The sequence below is a fragment of the Anser anser genome (genome assembly GCF_964211835.1).
Source record: "Anser anser genome assembly, chromosome: 10".
In the NCBI taxonomy this organism is placed as follows: domain Eukaryota; kingdom Metazoa; phylum Chordata; class Aves; order Anseriformes; family Anatidae; genus Anser; species Anser anser.
In genome coordinates, this window is record NC_139730.1 from 4,221,227 (window position 1) to 4,240,558 (window position 19,332).

Consider the following 19,332-nt stretch of genomic DNA (forward strand, 5'->3'; position numbering starts at 1 on the left):
AAGTTTCTTTGGTTTTCCGTCGTTACCAGAAAACAAATGACATGAAAAAGGTTATTGGTATTTCTCAGCTGATACGGCTGGGTCTGAGTCAGGCCAGGGGAAACTACAGGATATTGTCTTGGAGTGCTCTTGAAAGTTAATAAAAAGTTTCCTGGAATGATTTACAAATCTGGATTACACAAAGGAATACAATGAAGGGAAATGGGAAAACTCAGGTTACAGAAAGCACTGCAGAGCATTTGTGAAAGTAATTTTCTAACAGTGGTGAGTAAAGGATCCAGGTCTGTGTGCTTCTGGGATTTTGTACCCTGCTAAGTGCTTATTTGCCCTAATATCCAACATTTCAGTTACTGAAACAAGTACCTCCACCTTTTTATCTTTTTGAGGAAAAGCTTTGTTAATTATGCTTTCTACTGAACCAGTTTGTGCTTCGTAGTCGCGTTGTTTCTTCCTTTTAAAACAGAAGAGGGCTGGCCAAAACCACATTCCTGCCCCAAAAGTAAGTTGAGCCTTCAAACAATTATTTGGGTAAGTCAAGGAAGAGCTGAGGAGATCGTAGAGAACTGCAAACAAAAAATATTTGGTGCAATCCTCAAGGAACAACAGAATCATAATCCCAACATCGGGCCCGTAACACTAAAGCAAATAGCATAACAATGAAAGGTGGGGTTATGTTTGTACAGTGGGATACCCAGTGAGATCATCACACAGGTAGCTTTGGTGGACGGTGATATTTATGCCAGCTGGCCATCTCCTCTTCTTTGCACCACATGGGGTGTTTATAGAGATAAGGTGGGGGTGTGGATGCCAAAGGATCCACAGGTGAGCTTCAGGGTGAAAAATTCGTGGCTCACGGTGAAGGTGAGGGGCTGCAGGGGCCTGGAGGAGATGCTGGCTGACATGGAGGAGTTGGGACAGGTGGTACAAGGTGCAGAGTGGCAATGTCCTACACCTTGTGCCTGCTATTGATTTATACTTCCTCCATGGGGCCCTGACACCCAGTTCGGGGCCTGGCCCTTGGGAATCTGCTGCTACGCTTCGGCTGCTGCCAAGGAGCTTCCACCAGGGCTGAACTGGGCTCTCTGAGTTCCCTGTGCCTGTGAAGTTCTCAGAAATCCCATTACAGATCCCTATCGTTGGGAAACATGTACCAGCCCCTTGCCAAATCTTGACAGAAGACCTGTTTGTATTTTCTTCTCTTTTTCTAATCACTGAAATCCAAATAATATTCAGATAATAGCTGTAAAACATTAACCTGTTGTACAACATGTCTATAAAAGTGAGTCCTGCTATGAAGGTAATTTCTTCAATGTTACATACTCGTGAGAAACACCAGGCTTTACATTAAAAGGAGAAAAAAACAGTGAAAGAATGGAGTGATACAGCTGAATATTCTCCTTTTTATTCAAAAGCAGGCAAACTATCATTGGACTGTTCAGGATTCTGGCACTACTATAGAAAAGCCCTAATCAATATGCATGAAAGTTTTTTCATGGGTTTGTGGTGACAAATTTATATAAGTTTATCTGGAAGATTTCTAAAACTAATAGCATTTGTCGTATGAATATTATACAATTAATGTCTAGCTGAAATACCAGCAGTCTACTATTAATTTTTACATAAGAATGGGAACATTAACATTATCTGAATTCTAATTACTGTGGGAAAGAGCAAAATACCACTGTTGAGGAAAAAAGCTGTTCTTTTCTATTCCGTTTCGTCCTGTGCCTGTCGCCCAGGTGCTGGAACATGTTTGCTGCAGGAGACTTGTTTTAGGGCATTGGAAATCCAAAACGAAAGAGATTTTTTTTGAGCAAGATGTTCTCAATTTTAAAATGTGATGACATTTGGTGTATCACAAACTTAATTCGTGTTAGCCTTGCATATGTGACAGTTTATTACCAGGAAACCAAATTTTCTGAAGTGGCAATGCATTGTACAAACACTGCTACTGTTGTTTTCCTCTGCCATTCACACACCTCTTGCTGATGGCAAATAAGGAATGAATTGCAGTCACAAGGCTGCTTCTTGCTCAGTCATCCTTCCAAAAAAAAAAAAAAAAAGAAAAAAGTCATATAAGACCCAATTTTCATATATACAATTGTGCCCTTTAAAAGTGTTTAAGTAATTCAAGCTGAATTTGGTCCTGCCCTCAATTAGTGAGGTTTTTTTTTTTTTTTGGGGGGGGGGGGTTGATTTCAGTGAGTCCTTTTACAAGCACCTGCATGTGATGTCTCAGAGGAGATTTCAGGATGCACAAAGCAGTGGTCAGCTGTGAAGGCTTGTGTAGAGCAGCAGGCTGCACTTGGTGTGATTCTCCTGCGACTCCTGCAGAGAGGCGGAGGAAAGCAAAGCCCAAAGGCGAGGCAGCTTTTAATCTTCATTTCAAGCTATTCTTAGGGAGCAGATGGGAAGATGGAGACTTGTTCTGCTCTCTGGACCCTCGCTTCCAAAACTCCAGAGGCTGTAGAAGTGCTGAATGACCGAGCAGAGAGGAGCATCCCTCACGTCTATGTTCAGTGGGGAAAGGGCTGTTGGCTGCACTGCAAGGTAGCTCCCATCATTTCTGCGTTATCCCCTGTGTGAGCCTGCACAAGCTGACTTCCAGGAGCTCTCTCCTTGGGGCAGATGGAAAAGAAGTTGTCAGAACCACTGATTATTTCGAGAGGGTCAGGTACAAAGCCCTAAGCCTCGCTTGATATGTGGAGATGTGCCAGGTCACACTAATGCTGGAGAGGCTTCGTGGCCTGACTTGGGGCGAAAGAGGGGAGGAGGTCTGGTTCTCAGAGGAAAAATCCTAGGGAGGTTCTGAGTACAAAGAACCTTTATTCTGCAGTTGAAATTTTCTCTTCTACTGCAATTGAGCTAATTCCTGGGCAGCAAAAAGCCAAGTTCCCATCTCTGGTTACACCAGCAGCAGTGTTGAAAACTCCCCCTCAGTCACAGAGACACCACTGCAGTCCTGAGCTGTGCTGCCCAGCATAAGCCAAGCACACGCACTGTGGAGAGGATAACATTTTTACTGGGGACTAGAAGTACTAGAAATTATCCTCTGGTGTGCCAGAATCCAAGAGTAGCAGCACTGCTCATTATATGATATTAATAGCGTGATTTGGAGAGGCCACTGCTGCATTTGGGCTCTGAAGTTATATAGTGCCATAAGCTGCTAAACACATAAAAGCATATTACCCTTTAAGATCTTGATTGTCTTCAGTTTACTATGCCTACTCGAGAGCGTTAGGTTTTACAAGGGACAATATTACAGTACATGTGATAAAATGACTGTATGGTGGCTGCAGCCACAGAGGCTCGTGCTGTGCTCCACGGGGATGCGGCAGGCAGTGGGGCCAGGGACTTTGGTGTTTTGATGCCGGGATTAATGTGTGGGATCCAGGAAAAAAAGGTGACTGTGCAGGTTCTTTGAGAGCAAAGATGCTCTCCTGACAGCTGATGTTTTTCTAAGCCTCTTCTTGAGGTACTTCAGACCTGGTCAGATCAGAAGATGGCTCTCACAGTGATTTATAAGATGCTTCTCTCCTCATGCCAGGCTCTGCACAGGTATTTCCAGCAAGGAAAATCTTTGGCTTGAACTGATGCAGAATGGTGTAGTGGACAAACAGTGTAAAATGGCTGAAAAAGAAAAAAAGGCTCCTTTGTGGACCACACCTCCTAGCAGCGACTGCTTCATCTTTTGACTCGGAAAACATAACACTTTTTTTTCTGGGCATTGTGTTCATGGTTCTTCTTGTCTTTGTGTGAGAAGTTGTGAGTTTGGTGTTTTTTTTATCAGTCAGGTGGTATTTGGAAGGTGCACGATGCGGAGAGTGGCACTGCTGAATGACGCAGCCCTGCTGGCTGGCTCCTCGTAGGAGGGCACGTTGCAGAAACCTTCACGCCTGCTCAAACCAATCCATCCCGTGCAGTGGTTCCTCTCAGCACACTGGGCAGGGATGCAGCACCAAGGCACTTCTGCGCACTCCTCGACGCTGCAAAGCCACTATTACGCCAGAAACCTGCTCTGAGGAGTCCACCTACAAAAGACTGAGAGCTGTTTGAGAGATCGCACAATTATGGCATGACGATGTTTGATTTGTGAGTAATAGCTGCTGCTGGGAGTGGAGCAAAGGGAAGGCCACCACCTAGGAGGAAGGGAAGGGAGGAAGGAGATGGCTTGAACGTCCCTGTGCCCCGGCCAGGCCTCTGTCCTTCCCACCAGCACGGCCTGTGCTGCCTCCTCAGGGAAAGGCCTGCAAGTTTGAGTGTTGGAAAGTGAAAACAGCACTCCAAAACCACACACGGGTGGGCTTACACCAACCAAAAGCCTAGAAGAGGATTTGCAAAGGCAGGTTTGACGGTGAGTGTGGTGTGACTGAACGGTCAGCGGCGCATTTTGACAGCTCAACTTGAGCAGGTGACAGCGTGGCCCCATCTCGGTTATTTTCTGTTTGGGCCTAGAACATGGGGAAAGTCGCCAGGCATCCTCATGTCTCACCCAGCAGTTTTCTCAAATTTACGTGAACTAATCTATGCCAAAGTCCTGTGAGAGCAGCCTTCCCCGATAAGATCCTGGCCTACGATGACGGACATTCCTCTCAACAATCTGGTCTCACCAGATTTCGGTGACAAATTGGGATCCCATGCCTTAACGCACACACGACTTTGCCTGGAGATTATAATACTATTTAAATTCAGCTGCACTTTCTGTAGCAAATACTACAAAATGCAAATCCTCTGGTATGAAGATACAGTTATGTAAGATCCTGTTCAAAAGTGTCTGATTTAAGAACGCACTTAACATACGCTCAGCTTCAGTGACACACCCTAAAGAGTGAGGGTCGTAAAAATGTACCTAAGAGTTTTCCCTTCCCTCTGAGGGATTTCAGTAGAATATTATCTAATGCAACTGTGTGTTTTCCTGTGCAAGATGACTTAGCAGAAAGAGCATTTCTTCAGACAAAATCAGTTTCCTTTTCAGGAAGATTCTTTCTCACATTATTTGCATTAGAAGTTTTTTTCAGTGATGTTTAAAAATCATTGCATAACAAATAACCCTGGCATAAAAAAAAAAAAGAAAAAAAGAGACTAAATGAATTTAAAACCTCCTTTAAAACCTCAAAAAAAAAAAAAAAAAAGGTGATCTCAGACAGACAATCTTGAAACAAGGGCAAGCGCAAGTCCATGAGAACATTTCGGATGCTCACACTGGGGCTCAACTGCAAAGGCAGCTGTGCAAGACCAGCAGGTATTTTTTTTTCCCTGCAATCTCTTGAAAAGACAGACAGATTCCTTTCTGAGGGACTGCGGAGAAGTGTATTAAGCTTTGGTTCATTCCCCGCATTCAGTGAAGAGAGTTTTTGGGAAAGATGCCCAGATACTATGGACCAAGTTCAGCTCCAGCGTAAGCAGACAGAATTCCCACTGAAATCAATGGGAGTTGCACCTGCTGACTTTGGAGTTGAATATGGCCCAATATGTGGATACTATAAAGGTTCTGTTTCCAAAGTTTCTTCTGGCTTGTTTTATGGGAATGCAGACCTGGCGCCAGGAACGTCAGAAGACCAATAAATTCACTATGGGAACTTCCAGGCAAATGACAACTCTCTCTCACAGAACAAATCCAGAAGCTCACACGATGCTGAAGGACAAATTCTCAGTGTTCCCCCAGTTCATTGGCACGAATACTGGTTTTGGGTTAGAAACGCTCCAAGAGAAGAAAATGAGGGGAGATATTAGGGAAAATGCTTTGTTTGGTTTGTCCAAAATGTTTGAGTGAATATTTTAATTGCTCAGGATACTTGTTAACTGGTAGCAACAAATGCTCTGTAGTCACTAGGGAAGGTATACTGTTTGCATACCTGCTATTTGATGGCTGGTCCCAACAGCTGCTATGCTACATTTTCCCAGTTTGGACTGAATTTTGGCGGTGGCAGTCTCCAGGGGCGGAATGGGAGCACAGACAGGGCTGGAGGAGTCCATCCAGAAAAAAGCAGTAGCTTGAATGTATCCACGTGGCGTTGAATACAGAGGAGTTAACAAAAGCATTATGTGAAGGAGACAGTTTGTCTCTGTTGGGGTTATAATCTGCTGGCAACCGGGATTTAAACAACTGAGATTCAAAGTCCTTTCTTTGAGTAATTTCTCTGTTACGGAGCCATTCTGGTCACATAACACATGTATTATTAGCGAGTTGTTTGTAGGTAGTAGAACTACAAAAAGAAAACTAAGACTGCAATAAAAGAAATAATCTTGGAGCTCTCACATTAAAAAAAAAAAGTTTTAATTCTTTCTAAATTCTAAACAAAAAAAAACAGCATTAGATTTGTATCCGGTATTCTGATTTGACCTAAGGTCTGAAAACATTTGAAGTCGGTATTTCTGGTTCAAGTCCATTTTGTCGAAACACAAGCCAAGGCCTTCTGTACCATTGACTTGTTGAAGTATAGTAGTTTTCTAAACACAGTATTAAGTAGGACGTCCTCACTTCGCAACGTGGGCATCGCGCCCACTCTGACTGCTGATATGTGGTGCAAAGAATAAGGACAGAGGAACGGGACAAAGGAGGAGAGCAGCCAGGCGCCGGTGGAAAGCCGGCTCCTAAAGGAATAGTGGAGTTTCTTGTGTTTGGCATGGCCTGGAAAAGACTGGTTAGAAATTGCTTTCCCAAGCTACTTGTGATTAACAACCTTCTTTCCTTGTCCTCCGCCTTCAGACCAATATTCCTGCTGCTGCCATTGAACCTGTATGAGGCACCCATTTTAAAATACGTAGTGGTTGCACGGTAACTAACGCAGGGTGAATTAGGGGAAAACTGATGTCAAGACCTACTGAGTTTAAAGGGCCTTTTAAAACCAGCCTTCAGAATGTGCTAATATTGACACATTCCCAACCCACCTGGAAATATGTTCCGATGGCTTTAAAGCATTAATATTATTAAATGTATATGCAGCCTTTCACAGTTATGCTTTATTTTACCCCAAAAGTTAATGATAATCTCTTTAGAAACAAAAAAACAAACAAAAAGAAATAAAGCATGCCCATCCTGTCTTTTACAGAAGGGCAGAATTTCTATTCCAGCCAAAAGGGCATCAGGTTTTTCTTCGGCAACTTCTGGAGACATTTTTTGCTCTTTATGCCGGAGATCCGATTTATTACTTTTAAGGCTGTGTTTTTCCCTAATCTTCTTGAATAAAAGATGCAACAGAAAAAAAATATTTTTCTTTCTTCTTGGAAGTGCAAGATAGTTTGGATATCATTACGCCTGAAGGAGTTTTGATGCTTGCATGTCATTAAATTACTTGAAACCTGAATAAAAAAAAATATTGTTATATGCATAATGTACATGTAATGTTTATGAAGTCAATGCATTAACGCTTGGAGCAGGCGGCAGCCGCTGCCCTGCACCTACCGCTTGCTGCCGCGCTCGCCGCCGAGGTGGCTCCTTAGTCTCATTCGTCACGTTCGGAGATGCAAAAGGGGAGGCGAGCATGAGCCTGTGGACGTTTGGTACGACAGCGAGATTCCCATCGTGAAGGCTCGGCGTGGTTTTGCCTTTTGAACGCTGTCAGAAAGGCACAAACATCAGCATAATTTATCGGCGGCTATTTTAGGCAGGTGCACGGGAACTCTAAATATACGGCATCCAGCACTTGCTGCAGTTGCTATGGATATGATATCCCAGGCCTGTAACTAGGGTTATAAATGCTGTTGTGTGCTTATTGCTGTTGTTGTTATTAAAACATGAATTTTAGAGTTATTCCTGCTCGGCTGCTGCCCCTAAATCGTCCATGTAACTGCATACTTCTTTGTCTGAAGGAGGGAGGTGTATGGGAAAGAAGTGATAGCAGTGCCCTTCCTTCCCTTCTGCTTTTCATTTGTTCCGGGAGGGACCAATTTTGAGCCGCTGTTTACAGCCATATCAGGGCCAGGAGAATTAGAAATCACCCAGAGCCAGAGAAGTGTGCTTCGTGTGGGTCTCTCAGATCAGTGCCCTGGTATTTAAGTCTTGCACACTTCACAGATGCCCAGGTTTTTCCCCCATGTGTTGAAGACGTTGCTTCCTGCAGCTGCAGGGACCGCACAGCCCTCTTGCTGCTGCCATGGGATGGTGGCATCTTCCCAAATCCTGCCCCCTGCTGCAGATGGGGAAAAGAAAAGGTGACCAGTGGATGGAGAGGCTCTACAGACTCGCCCCCGGGGACCACAGCATCTGTCCCTGTGTGCTCTGTACATCATCCTTGTGCTCAGAGGCTGGGCATTTTCCTACAGACAGGAGCCCGTGGAGGTCATTGGTGCTTGATGCAACTTCAAAGTGGAAAATAAGGAAAAAATGGGGGCTGCATGCAACGCACCTGCCCACAACAGCGCCGTTCAGCCCAAAACAGAGCCTGAAGATGGTCAGTCAGCAAAATGGTGAGCCCCTGGAAAAAAGGAGGTGGTGTACATGCAGACACAGGCGCAGGGGCAGTGCTCGGTGGCTGCTGAAATTTGTCCTGCAGAGACAATGCCGACAGAGAGGGCGGGAGGAGAAACATCGACGACTCCCTTGCGCCCGTAAAACAGGATGTTGGATGCTTACAGGTTATGACAAGCTAGCGTCTGGTAAAGAGGTCAGCCTGCCCCGAAAGTGGTGCAGAAGCCAAAATAAAGTCTAGCCGGGCCTATGAGGAGTACGAGCACTGAGGCAGGGAAAATAGTGAGGCCTCTTTCTCCCCAGTGGTGGCCCCAGAAAGCAGCGGTGAGGCTGCTGTTAAAATTAAAATATGGCTGAGTATTAGGATATTTGCCTTGGGCAGATATATGTTTTGAGAGACCAGGGTCAGCGGCTGTTTTAACCGCGCTGTTTCATCCCCACTGCCACACTTCCTGAAGTTTCCACTTAAGCGGCGTTTTAAACAGCACGCAGGTATGCTGGTGGCATTCTGCATCGCTCTCCAGAGGGAAAAACGTGTGTGTGTGCGTGCGGTCGTGTGCTCCGCTCTGTCCATCTGTCTGTCTCAAGCACCATAAACTAGCAGTGGAAGAAGGGGAGGCACGAAGCCCAGCGCAAACGGAGAGGAGGAACGAGCGCGGAAGCGATGGGACGCAGGGGAAAGTCGTTTCCTACAGTCAGGGAAGGACACGTCAGGAGAAAATCATTTCTTCTGCTGTTGAAAATTACAGTTTAGACTTCATGTGTGAAACAAAAGGAAGAAAAGTCTTTACATGAATGTAGACACAAAATATATGTTGGACAGCACGCATTGCATTTATTTATTTTTTTATTATTAGTGGCCTCACGGAGGAGACACTGCCAAGGATCAGGACCCCAGTGAATTGCCAAAACATCTCCTTTTTGAGCCAGGTATGTTTATACCCAGGCAGATTTACTTTCTCGTGATGAAGTTCCAACAAAACATTTTTAATCGCTTCTTGGTCCAAAGACACACTCAAGCTGTTCAACTGGCATTTATGACCTGTATGTTGTTCAGCTCTGGATTCCCAGTAAATAAAAACTTCGCACCATTCCTATCAACCTCCTTTGAGCAGGTCTATAGATAAAAGCAGGGGCACACAGCGTTTACAAGGAAATTGATTTCATCATGAAGTACCTTTGCACATTACCATAGAAATTATCTTTATTTTGCCCAAGTTATAGCTCTTTAATTTTGCGCATTGCATGCGTAGCGCAGTTTGCTGGAGGTTTTCATCTCAAAGATGCGCCCATGCTGCAGCTGTATGTGCTGAAAAATCACGATTTTATTTCTATTGAAAACAGCAGGACCACTTTTGGAGGAGGAGGATGGCATAGGGGAGAACCTGATTTAAAGCGTGTGCCGAAGCGGAGCGTGCGTGCGTGCATGGCTGGCACCACAAGCTGCCCAACGTGTGACCAGGTGAGCAAAGCTGACTGGATTTCTGCCCAACCTCACACAAGTGTGGCGCTGCGGGCGTCGCAGTCATCGCAGAAAAAGGGTTTCCTCCTGTGCACCCCAAAGCACATCGGGCACAGGTGTCCCGGCAGGCTCTGGCCAAATAATTCCCAATTATGAATTTCAGATTGGCAGCTTGGGAGGCTGGAGGGCACTGCGGGGCTTCCCATCCAATGCTGGACTGTTGTTGTTGCTTTTTATTTATTTTTTAATAGACAGATTCCAGATTCCAGAACCAAATTGTGTTACAACACCTGTAGGGCTGTGTTTGTGAGACCGTAAGCTCTTTGGGGGCACAGCGCGTCTTTTGTCCTCTGCTTGTACAGCACCTAGTACAAGCTGCTTGTCCACTGCTTGCCCTATTCACCAAAATAATGGAAGAACGGCTATTTCACAGCCATAAACGTTCTTTATGACAGCAGGATGATGAACGATGGACACCCGATTCCCACTTCAGCTCTCCCCTAACAACACATTTCCTTACAAATGACACAATTTACGCCACGCCAATGCCCTAACAGACTCAGAAAGGGTGCTCGGTGTCCGGCCCCACAGTGCTGGTGAAGATGGTGAAAATACCCCAGTGATGGCAAAAATGCCCCCCCAGGGATGGTAAAGATACCCCAGTGATGGCAAAGGCAAAAATGACCCCCAGGGACGGAGAAAACGCCTCAGTAACGGTGAGGCCGCCGGGCACCGAGGCCTTTCCGCCTGCCTTCCACCCAGGCCTTGAAGCACCCGGGCGCGCCGCACGGAGGCGATGGCACGTGGCCGCTGCCGAGCGGAGCCGAACGGATCCGAACCGACCCGACCGGAGCCGAACGCACCCGAACCGCGCCGAGCGCCAGCCTCGGGGCGCACCCGCCCCGCCCCGCGCGCCGCCGCCGCCGCCTGGGCGAGGGGCGCGGGAGCGCGCCCGGGGAGGGGCGGGAGCGCGCTCCCCGTCCCCGCGCGGCCGCAGAGGGGAGAAGCGGCGGCGGAGCGGCGCCGGGGCTGTTGTTTACCAGCGCTGACTGCGGCGGGCGGAGGCGGCCAGCGAGGAGGAGGAGGAGGAGGAGGAGGAGGAAGAGGGGGAGGGGGGGGGTGCAGCCAGACAACCAGACAGCCAGACGCGGCGGCACAGCGCTGCGAGCGCATTAATTGGGAGGAGCAGCGGAGCCTCCCCCCGGCATCCCGTTCTCCCCCCCCCCCCCGCCCTCCATCTCCGTGTGCCCCCCCCCAGGGCATCGCAGCCCCTCCGCACCCAGCTCCTGCGCTCTGACCTTCAGCGAACCGCGCCGCCTCGCCCCGCGGCGCGCCCCCGTGCGCGCCCCCGCGCCTTCCCCCGGCCCCCTGCCCGCGGCTGGGGCAGCGTTGGGGGGGGGGGGGGGGGGGGAGGTTTGCGGCGTGCGCACACCCAGAGGAGGAGGGAAAAAGGGAGGGGGGGGAGGGAAAAAGGAGGAAAAAAAAGGAAAAAAAATAAAAAGGAAAAAAGAAGGGAAAAAAAAAGGAAAAAAAGGAAAAAAAGGAAAAAGGAAAGGAAAAAAAGGAAAATAAAGGGAAAAAAGGAAAGGGGAAAAAAAAAGGAAAATAAGGGGAAAAAAAAAAAGGAAAAAGGGGGGAAGAAAAGCGCAGGGAGTACGCCCGGGCCGGGTGCTCTCTGTTGTTGTTGTTGTTGTCGTCGTCGCCGTCGCCGCCCGGCCCCCCCCCCGCCCGCCCGCCCCCCGCCCGCCCCCGGCGCGATGGCAGGGCGGCCCGCGGGGCGGCGAGCCGGAGAGCGGCGGGGGCAGGAGGCGGGGTGCTGAGCCGCTCCGCTCCGCTCGCCGCCGCTTTGTGTGCGAGGGCGGCCGGGGGCTGCCTTGCCTTAATTATTATTATATATATATATATTTTTTTTTTCCCTTGTGTTTTTTTTTTTTAAAATTTTTTATTTCTGGGGGGAGAGCGAAGGAGCCCTGCGGCAGCGGCGCCGAGGAGAGGAAGAGGAGGAGTAGGGGGAAGCCTTTTTAATTCATTTTCCTCCCCGATTCCGCATTTCTGCAGCCAGCCGGACTTGTGTGGCGGTGCTGTTGTGTGTGCGTGTGTGTGCGTGTGCGGGGGGGGGTGGGTGGGGGGTGGCTGCGTGTTGCTTTTTTTTCTTTTTTTTTTTTTAAATTTTAATTTTTTTTCCACCCTTTCGCCGGGCCGCGGGGATCCCACCAGGGCACCCCCCCCCCCCCCCCCCTTTCGTCGCGGAGCCCCCGGGGCCGCCGCTGTTGTTTTGTAACCGGCTTGTCTGGGGCACCCCCCCCCCCCCCCGTCTGTTTTCGGTGTGTGTGTGTGTGTGGCTGCTGCTGCTGCTGCCTCCGTGTGCGGTGTCGGAAAATGGAGGTTGAAGATGCAGAGCGCCGGCCCCGCCGCGCCTCCCGCCCGCCGCTCCCCTGCACGACGAGCGGCCGCGGCCAGCGCTGAGGGGAAGCGGCCCCGGAGCCCCCCGGCCCCGGAGCCTTCAGCCTCGGAGCCCCCCGGAGCCCCCCGGCCCCGGAGCCCCCAGCCCGGACAGCGGCGCCCCGGGGCTCCCCCCGTGCCCCCTCCTCGTCGCCCTCAGCGCCCCGCGGAGCCTCCGGAAGATCAACACCACCCCGGGACCTCGCCGCCCTCCGCTCCGAGAGGGGCTCCTCGCTTCTCGTTTTTTTTTTTTTTTATTTTTTTGCCTCGTTTGTTTTCCATTTCTTGAGGCAACGTGGATTTATTTATCCTGCCCCGCTGCTCGCCCCCCTTTTGGCTCCTTCGTTATTTTTAGAGAACGAGGAGAGGGGGGGGGGTGAGGGTGGCGGGGTGGGGGGGGGGGGGGGGGAGCGAACGATTTGGGACTTTATTTTTTTTTAAAAGAATTTTCGGAAAGGGGGGATTTTGTCCAATTAAAAAAAGAGGAATGAAGTCTGGCGCTGGAGGAGGGTCCCTCGCCGTCTTCTGGGGGTTTCTGCTCGTCCTCGCCGCGCTTGGTCTGGGGCCGACAAATGGGGAAAGTGAGTATGGGGCTGGGGGGGGGGGGCCGGGGGGGCGGCGGTGTGCGAGGGGCTGGGGGGGGGCTTGGGGGGAGCGGGGTGTGTGTGTGAGGGGCTGGGGGGGCCGCGTGAGGGGCTACGGGGGGCGTGTGAGGGGCTGGGGTGGGTGAAGGCGTCGGTGAGGGGCCGCGCCGTTGTGTGAGGGGCTCCGGCTGGGGGGGCTCGGCTGCGGGGGGCTCCCGCTCCCTTCCCTCAGCCGTTTCGCCCCGGCTCCTCGGGCACGGCCAACGACCGGGGGCTTGGCTTCTCCCTCCCGTCCCTGCCGCAGCCCCCGGCCCGGGGGAGCCCCGGTGCCCCCCAGCCCGGCCCCGGCAGCGCGGTGCTGGGCCCGGCGGGGCTGCGAGCTGCGTAGTAAACACAGGCGGGCGGGGAAGGGCTGCGCCTGCCTTCCCCACATGGAAGGAGCTTGAGCTTTGTCAAGAGCGAGAGTAACCTGCCGCGGCGGGTGAGGAATTCCTGGAAGAATTCCTGGCCGTGCCTCTCCTCGCCGCTTGCTGAGGAGGGCTCTCGCCCCTTAGCGCGGGGTTACGGCGGTCTGGAAGTCGCAGCCCGGCTGGCTTTGGCTTCTCGCTTTTACAGCACGTTTGCAGCTCGATGCGTCGCGGCTCCAGAGCCCCTCGCTTCGTTTCCCCGCTCTCCAGAGCCGCCGAGGTCGTGGCGTGCCCGTGGGGTGCGAAGGGAGAAGGGGTGCTGTGGGCCCTGGGGCTCTGCCCATCGCCGTGCAGGGCTCACGGTGGGTTTGGGGCTCCCCACTCACGGAGTGGGCCTCCCCAAGGTTTTCTGGACCATCTCTCTGCAGGCAGGGAGATGGGAAGCGCGCCCTGGAGCCCAACCATTTTAAGAGCTGCTCCATCTCCTTCAGCGCCTCTCTCCGTCTGCAGAGGCAGGGTTGGTGCTTCTCCTGCGTCCGGATGCTTTAATTTCTTCCGCTGTGTGTTTTTCGGCGTGTTCTTCGAGCTGTTCTCGTGTGCCTCGCTCGCACAAAAGATAGGCGTTGATGGAAGGGAGAGATCAATTTTCTCCATTTTAAGCGTAAGGGTAAAGAATGTGGGAGCTGCAGAGGCTTTGCTAAAAGTAGTAGTTTCAGGATGAAAAGAGAAGCAAGTTCTTTGGATGCACTGACAAGGAGGCTAAAAAAACCCCAGCGTTTGAGCAAGAAGCGCATAGATGGAGCCTGTAACGCGTGTTGAGTAATATTGTGTTTCATTAGGCAGCGAATGCCAATTAACTCCTTGCAAATTAAGGCCCGGCTTAGGCTTTTGAGTTGTGGTGGCAGGGCCAGCTCGGGCTGGAGAGCTGCAGTCCTACTTCCACGCGTTGAACTTGTTGGCCAGGGCTGTTTTCAAGAGGGAAGATTAATGTTTGGGTTTGAAAACAAAACCCTAGTGCCCTTCTTCAGGGAAGGGCTTGAAAAGGATCGGGTAGCACGGAGAAAGCAGGAGAGGAGGAGGAGGTCTGGTGTGCCCGTAAACTGCTCGGATGTGTGCTTACGGGGCTTTTCTTACCTGGCCCAGAACACCTTCAAATAAACACGTTTGCCCAACTCTTGCAATAAAGTGAGGCAGAAATGGTAGGTTGGGATATCAGCTTCCAGTCCTCTCAAGTGTTTGCAGTTACCGTTTAGCTAAAATGACCCAATTAAGAACCTCCCAAATGAAATATCTCCTTCTTCTGATCTAGGCATTTAAATACGGGGAGATATGCTGAAAAACTTGTCTTAGCTGAATACTGCCTCTAATCGATCGTCTTTGTAGTTTACAGTTTAATAGCCTTTGTTTTCACGAGTTATTGCTGAAAGAATTTTGCTGTTAGGGGGAAAAATGATCTCCAGAGCAGATGTTTTGCATCTCTTCATATTCTTCTCTCTCCCCACAATAGTGGAAGGAAGATTAATCTTAATTTTTATTTGTTTTTCATATATACTGTGTCATAGCTAAAAGGCACTTCCATTTTCGGTCAAACAAGCAAGGCATTCCTAAATAGGAATACAAAGGAGTTACAACAGGAGGGGGGAAGCCCATCTCTTTAATGCTAAATTATATAAAATCTGCTCATGGTTAAATGGCAGAAAACTCTTGAAAATGCAGGTAGCCTCAGTGGTAAGCTTCTGGTTCAAAACCGGTTGTTAAAAAGCGCTAAGAATTTGCTGAGGTTTTTGTTAGAACAGCACAAAAATAAAAACAAAAAGGCCCTTCAGCGCGGTGAAGTGTGTGCCGGTGTAACAGGGCATTTGGTGTGCTGCTGGAGACCGCCTCTTCAGCCCACCCCTGGGATGAAGCAGCTGAACCTCGGAGTTTGCTGCCTTTTGTACCTTAAGCACGATGGGGTTTGGGTTTTCTGTCCCACGTAGCGTACGTGTGTAAAGGGAATGCCTGGAAGGGAGTGGGTTAAGCGTGTGGAGTGAGCTGTTTTGGGTAGTACCGTGCTTCAGACCGATAGGTACCCCGATGGATCTGCTCGTCTTAGCCACGAGCGTTTGCTTGCGTATCCAGGCTGTATTTCGCGTTCCCGATGTTAACAAGCAGTAGCTCGTGTTGTCTGTTCAACCCCTCTCCCAGGTTGCTTAGCAAAAGCCCTCCTGACCTCCCGAGTGCCAGCATTGCACACACCTCGCTTTCACATCAGCGTTTTCACAGACACCTAGTGGTTAGCGAATGCTGGCAAATGGGAGTTGGTTAATCCCTTCTGCAATTGAGGTTGCAAATAGGAACGCCAGAGCGCCGAAGGAACCGGTGCCACCGGCGGGAGGAGAGCCGTCGGTGTCTCCGACGATCCGAGGCCGCGGACGGGACGGCGGCGCTTGGCTTGCGCTGCTCGAGGCGCTGCTTTGCAGGCGTTTCGGTACCAGAACTGGAGCAAAGGCTCGTGTGACTCAGAAACCAGCGGGTTAGGAAACGGCAGTGACTTAGCCCGTGTCGGGCAAAAGGCCTTGAGAACGTGAGGAAGCGGAGGGCTGGGTGTGGAAGGAGGGAACCCATCACACGTTGCATCGCCGAGCCCGCCCCAGGAGAGCGATGCTCCTCGCGTGTTAGAAGTGAGGCAAGGAAGGGGCACGTGGAGAGCAGGGTGGCTCCGTTAGTTTTACTTCAGCACAACAGCAGGCGTGATCTGTTGGCTTTCCTAAGGAAATCGCCCGTATTTGATAAATCGCTGCGTTAATTTCGGGTAGGTTTTCCCTGGTCAGTTTTTCCTTCAAACTAAGTCTGGTGTGTATGTAAAACCCAACTCCAGTGACACTGTTGTCTTCATCTGGAAATGCATGCGCGAATCTAGTGGTGAGGAATTTCCGTGTAACGATTTCTGAACCTGTCTTAATTGGTAAATAATTAATCCGTGCCGGTATACCTTACCTTGGGAAAAGTTGTTTCAAATCATGTTGAGTTTTCTGCTAATCTGGCACTTGCTAAGGAAATCTCGGAGGAGATTTTCACATGGGTGTGACTTGTGAGCTGCCACTGACTGTGTCGTGGAGAAGTTTGGTGATGGTCCTGAACCTCCAGAGAGGAATAATGTGCACAGCAAACCTGGTGTTGGCTTTGTGATCCTGCATAGAAAACAACTTGCCTACCTCGCCATCATCTGTGGTGGTCGTAAAGTTCATAACTTACAAAATGTACTGGATTAAATTACTTTAAAAAAAAAAAAAGACGGTTTCCCTGGAATGGTTATAGTGAAATTAATGAATTTTATCAGCATTATTTTCCTTTTATTTTTTTTTTGAAAAGTTGGTAACTGAAAAGCAATGGTAGCTCTGAAAAGTGTTCTCTGAACTTTGGTTTATGAAAAAGAAAAAAAGAAATCTCTAAAATTCAAAAAAAGGATTTATTTACAGCTTTGACGTTTGGAAATGTGTGATGTTCTGAAGCAGCAGCTGTTTTCATGTATGTATGTGTGCCTGTGCATAGGAGTGGGTAACTTGCAGTTCTCAGGCATCATGCGTGTTGCTTAAGTTTACTCAAACTGCAGTTTTTTTTTTTTTTTTTTTTTTTTTAATTATCTTGAGGTTCTCGTAATTAGAGCTGTTGCAGATAGGTAGCTTCACTTCATTTCAGGTTTTTCTGGCAAAGCTGAGCTTTGAAGGTTTATGGGCTTAGGAGGTGATGGAGCTCTTCAGAGCTCTGCTTTCAGAAAGGCTTTGGGAACGCAGTGATGTGTTTGAAAGGTAGAACTACTGTTCTGGTATTTTGATATATTTGACGTACAATTTTTCTATCACTGTAAATTGTATAGACAGCTCCTTTGTGTAGGTTAGTTGGATTAGTGTTTATGATTTATGAAAACCACTTTAAAAATAAGAGTTTGAAAATTGTTGTATTGTACAAAACCAGAACTCAACAAGCAGTAGTTGATGAAGACACATTTGTGGTTGTTAGCCAGCCTGTCTTTTTTTTTTTTTTTTTTCCCTCTTAGCCAAGTCATGACAGGTACAATCTGGACTGATTTCTGTAGTACTATATTTGTCTTTTTTGTGTCCAGAACTGTCTGAGGACAGGCAAGTGATTAGCAACATACAATGTTCATTCACATATTTCTGCGCTCTGCAAACAGAGCCGTACCGATCCCTCAAAGTAAAAAATGGGCTCTGCTGCCTTTGTGCAGGGCTTGTAGCTTTTGCTAACGGAGTTTGGTGGCAGTTCGGCTTATCCATTAATTACGGAGATGCATTCCTGCAAAACGGCTGTTAGCGTGGTGGTGGATTGTAAAGGTTTAACTTGCGTTTATCATTAAAAGTTTTTCGTTTTAACCTTTGCAAATGCCAAGTATGCACAGCTCCTTTAGGATTTCTTTCAAGGCACTGATTAACTTATTAAATGGGGGTAGTGGCTGTCGTGTTTTTTAAGATGAGATGATTTAAAATTTGCTGAAAAGCAAAACTGACATGGAATATTATTACTGTATTTAACAGTTTAATTTGCATCTGACTCGTGAATTTTCGTATAGTATCATTTTATTTGTGTTGAAGTATCCAGACTTGCACGTTATCTACAACTTTTTTTCCTTTCTTTGTGAACTTGGTGGTGTGAGCAGAAGTAGGCTTCTCTGTTTCGGTGACTCCACAGATGGTTTTTCAAGGTGACCGTGTTCCTTGACCTACCCAGCTAGACGAAATCTCACCCCCAGTGGAGGAGGAAGATTGTTCCTCTAAATCCACTTAAAAATATTTTGGTAGAACAGCAAGCGTGTGCTTTCGTAGCAACACCAAGTTATTTTAATAACAATTTGGAGGAAAAAAAAAAAGGTTCACATTAAAATTGTCACTGAAGAGAAGCAGTAACCAGGTAGAGCTTTAAGAACTTAATCTGTGCTGTGGACTTCAGGGGGAAAAAAAGAAGTGTACAGCATACAAATAAAAGAACTCTTAAGCAGGAAATTGGTGCTCTGTACTTGTGTGTGCTTTGCTGCAATGGTATACAAACTGGGTATGCGTCGTGCTTTTGTGGGAGATCTTGTTGATAAGTAGTTAGTCGGTGAAGGTGGTTTTTGGGCAAGTCCAGTGATGCAAGGAGTTCATTTCCTACCCACTCCCAGCAAAGCGCGAGTTATTGAAATAGCTCCGTGACCAGTCAGGGAGAGCGTTATCTGCAGACCTGTTATTGGTGCCATTACGCGCTGTAAAGATAGCGCTGTTTGCTTGGAAGTGTGAGCATCAGCTCTGGTCAAAACACTTTCTCCTAGCAGGTGGGCTTTTTGGGGAGCTCTTGGCTGCGCATCCGTCAGCGCCGTGGAGGGGAGCGGTGTCAAAATGGGGCAGGGAAATGCAGAAAATGTCGGAGCCCCTAATGATAGAGGCAAACTCTACATGCTGTGTGGTGTGTGGTTTTTTTTTTTTCTTTGCTGCTGCTGCAGATCGGGTGGCGGATCGCTTTCGCTGATTGTTTCCGGGCGCTTTGTAGTTTTTACCTTCGATATGAACGATTCTCGAATTAGTGCTCTGCTCACTTAAGCTGGCGGCTTGCACAACAGTTTTCAAATAGCAGAGGGTTTGATTGGAGGAAGTAAGGATGGATTTTGTGACGTTCGTGAAATGAATGCACGCCGAAGCAGTCGGAGATGCCTTGTACTCTCTCAGAGTGCAGCCTGTCTGAATGAAAGGCACTGCACCTACTGCTAAGTTTATAAACTCGGTTTATACAGATTACTTTTTAAATTATTCATGATGCTACATTACAAGTATATCTGACAGGTTTAAAATAAACGACGTGGTGGTAAGAGGGAGCATGCATAAATTAGAGCTGGGATAATACGCTTTTTGAAGCATCTCCTCCATTTGCTCCTGCTGGAACAGAGCAGGTAACTGCAGCTGAGCGTGAGTCTCAAGTAAAGTACATCATCATCCTCAGCTGGCATTGCAGTGGCGGTTCTTAAAGACAGATGACATGAAGTGGCAGAGAGTGCCC

General features: G+C 48.5%; 1 protein-coding gene and 1 long non-coding RNA gene across 4 annotated transcripts in view; one reads left to right on the forward strand and one right to left on the reverse strand.

The window, feature by feature from the left end:
* Positions 1 to 1,372: 1,372 nt before the first annotated feature.
* Positions 1,373 to 11,282, reverse strand: LOC310904696. Of its 2 annotated transcripts, none has more exons than XR_014588552.1 (4): positions 11,171 to 11,282; positions 7,406 to 7,558; positions 5,856 to 7,302; positions 1,373 to 4,031 (listed from the first exon to the last, which is right to left on the reverse strand). It is a non-coding gene; the product is annotated as an uncharacterized lncRNA (long non-coding RNA). The 2 variants fall into 2 exon arrangements; XR_014588553.1 differs by having other exon boundaries at positions 11,152 to 11,270.
* Positions 11,283 to 11,664: 382 nt separating this feature from the next.
* IGF1R (insulin like growth factor 1 receptor) overlaps positions 11,665 to 19,332 on the forward strand; it is a 180,806-nt gene continuing 173,138 nt past the window's right edge. For both annotated transcript variants that reach the window (XM_083849787.1, XM_083849788.1), the window contains exon 1: positions 11,665 to 12,895. In XM_083849787.1, coding sequence (XP_083705913.1) covers positions 12,802 to 12,895 — 94 coding nt within the window. In that variant the 5' untranslated portion in view covers positions 11,665 to 12,801. The remainder of the gene's footprint in view (positions 12,896 to 19,332) is intronic.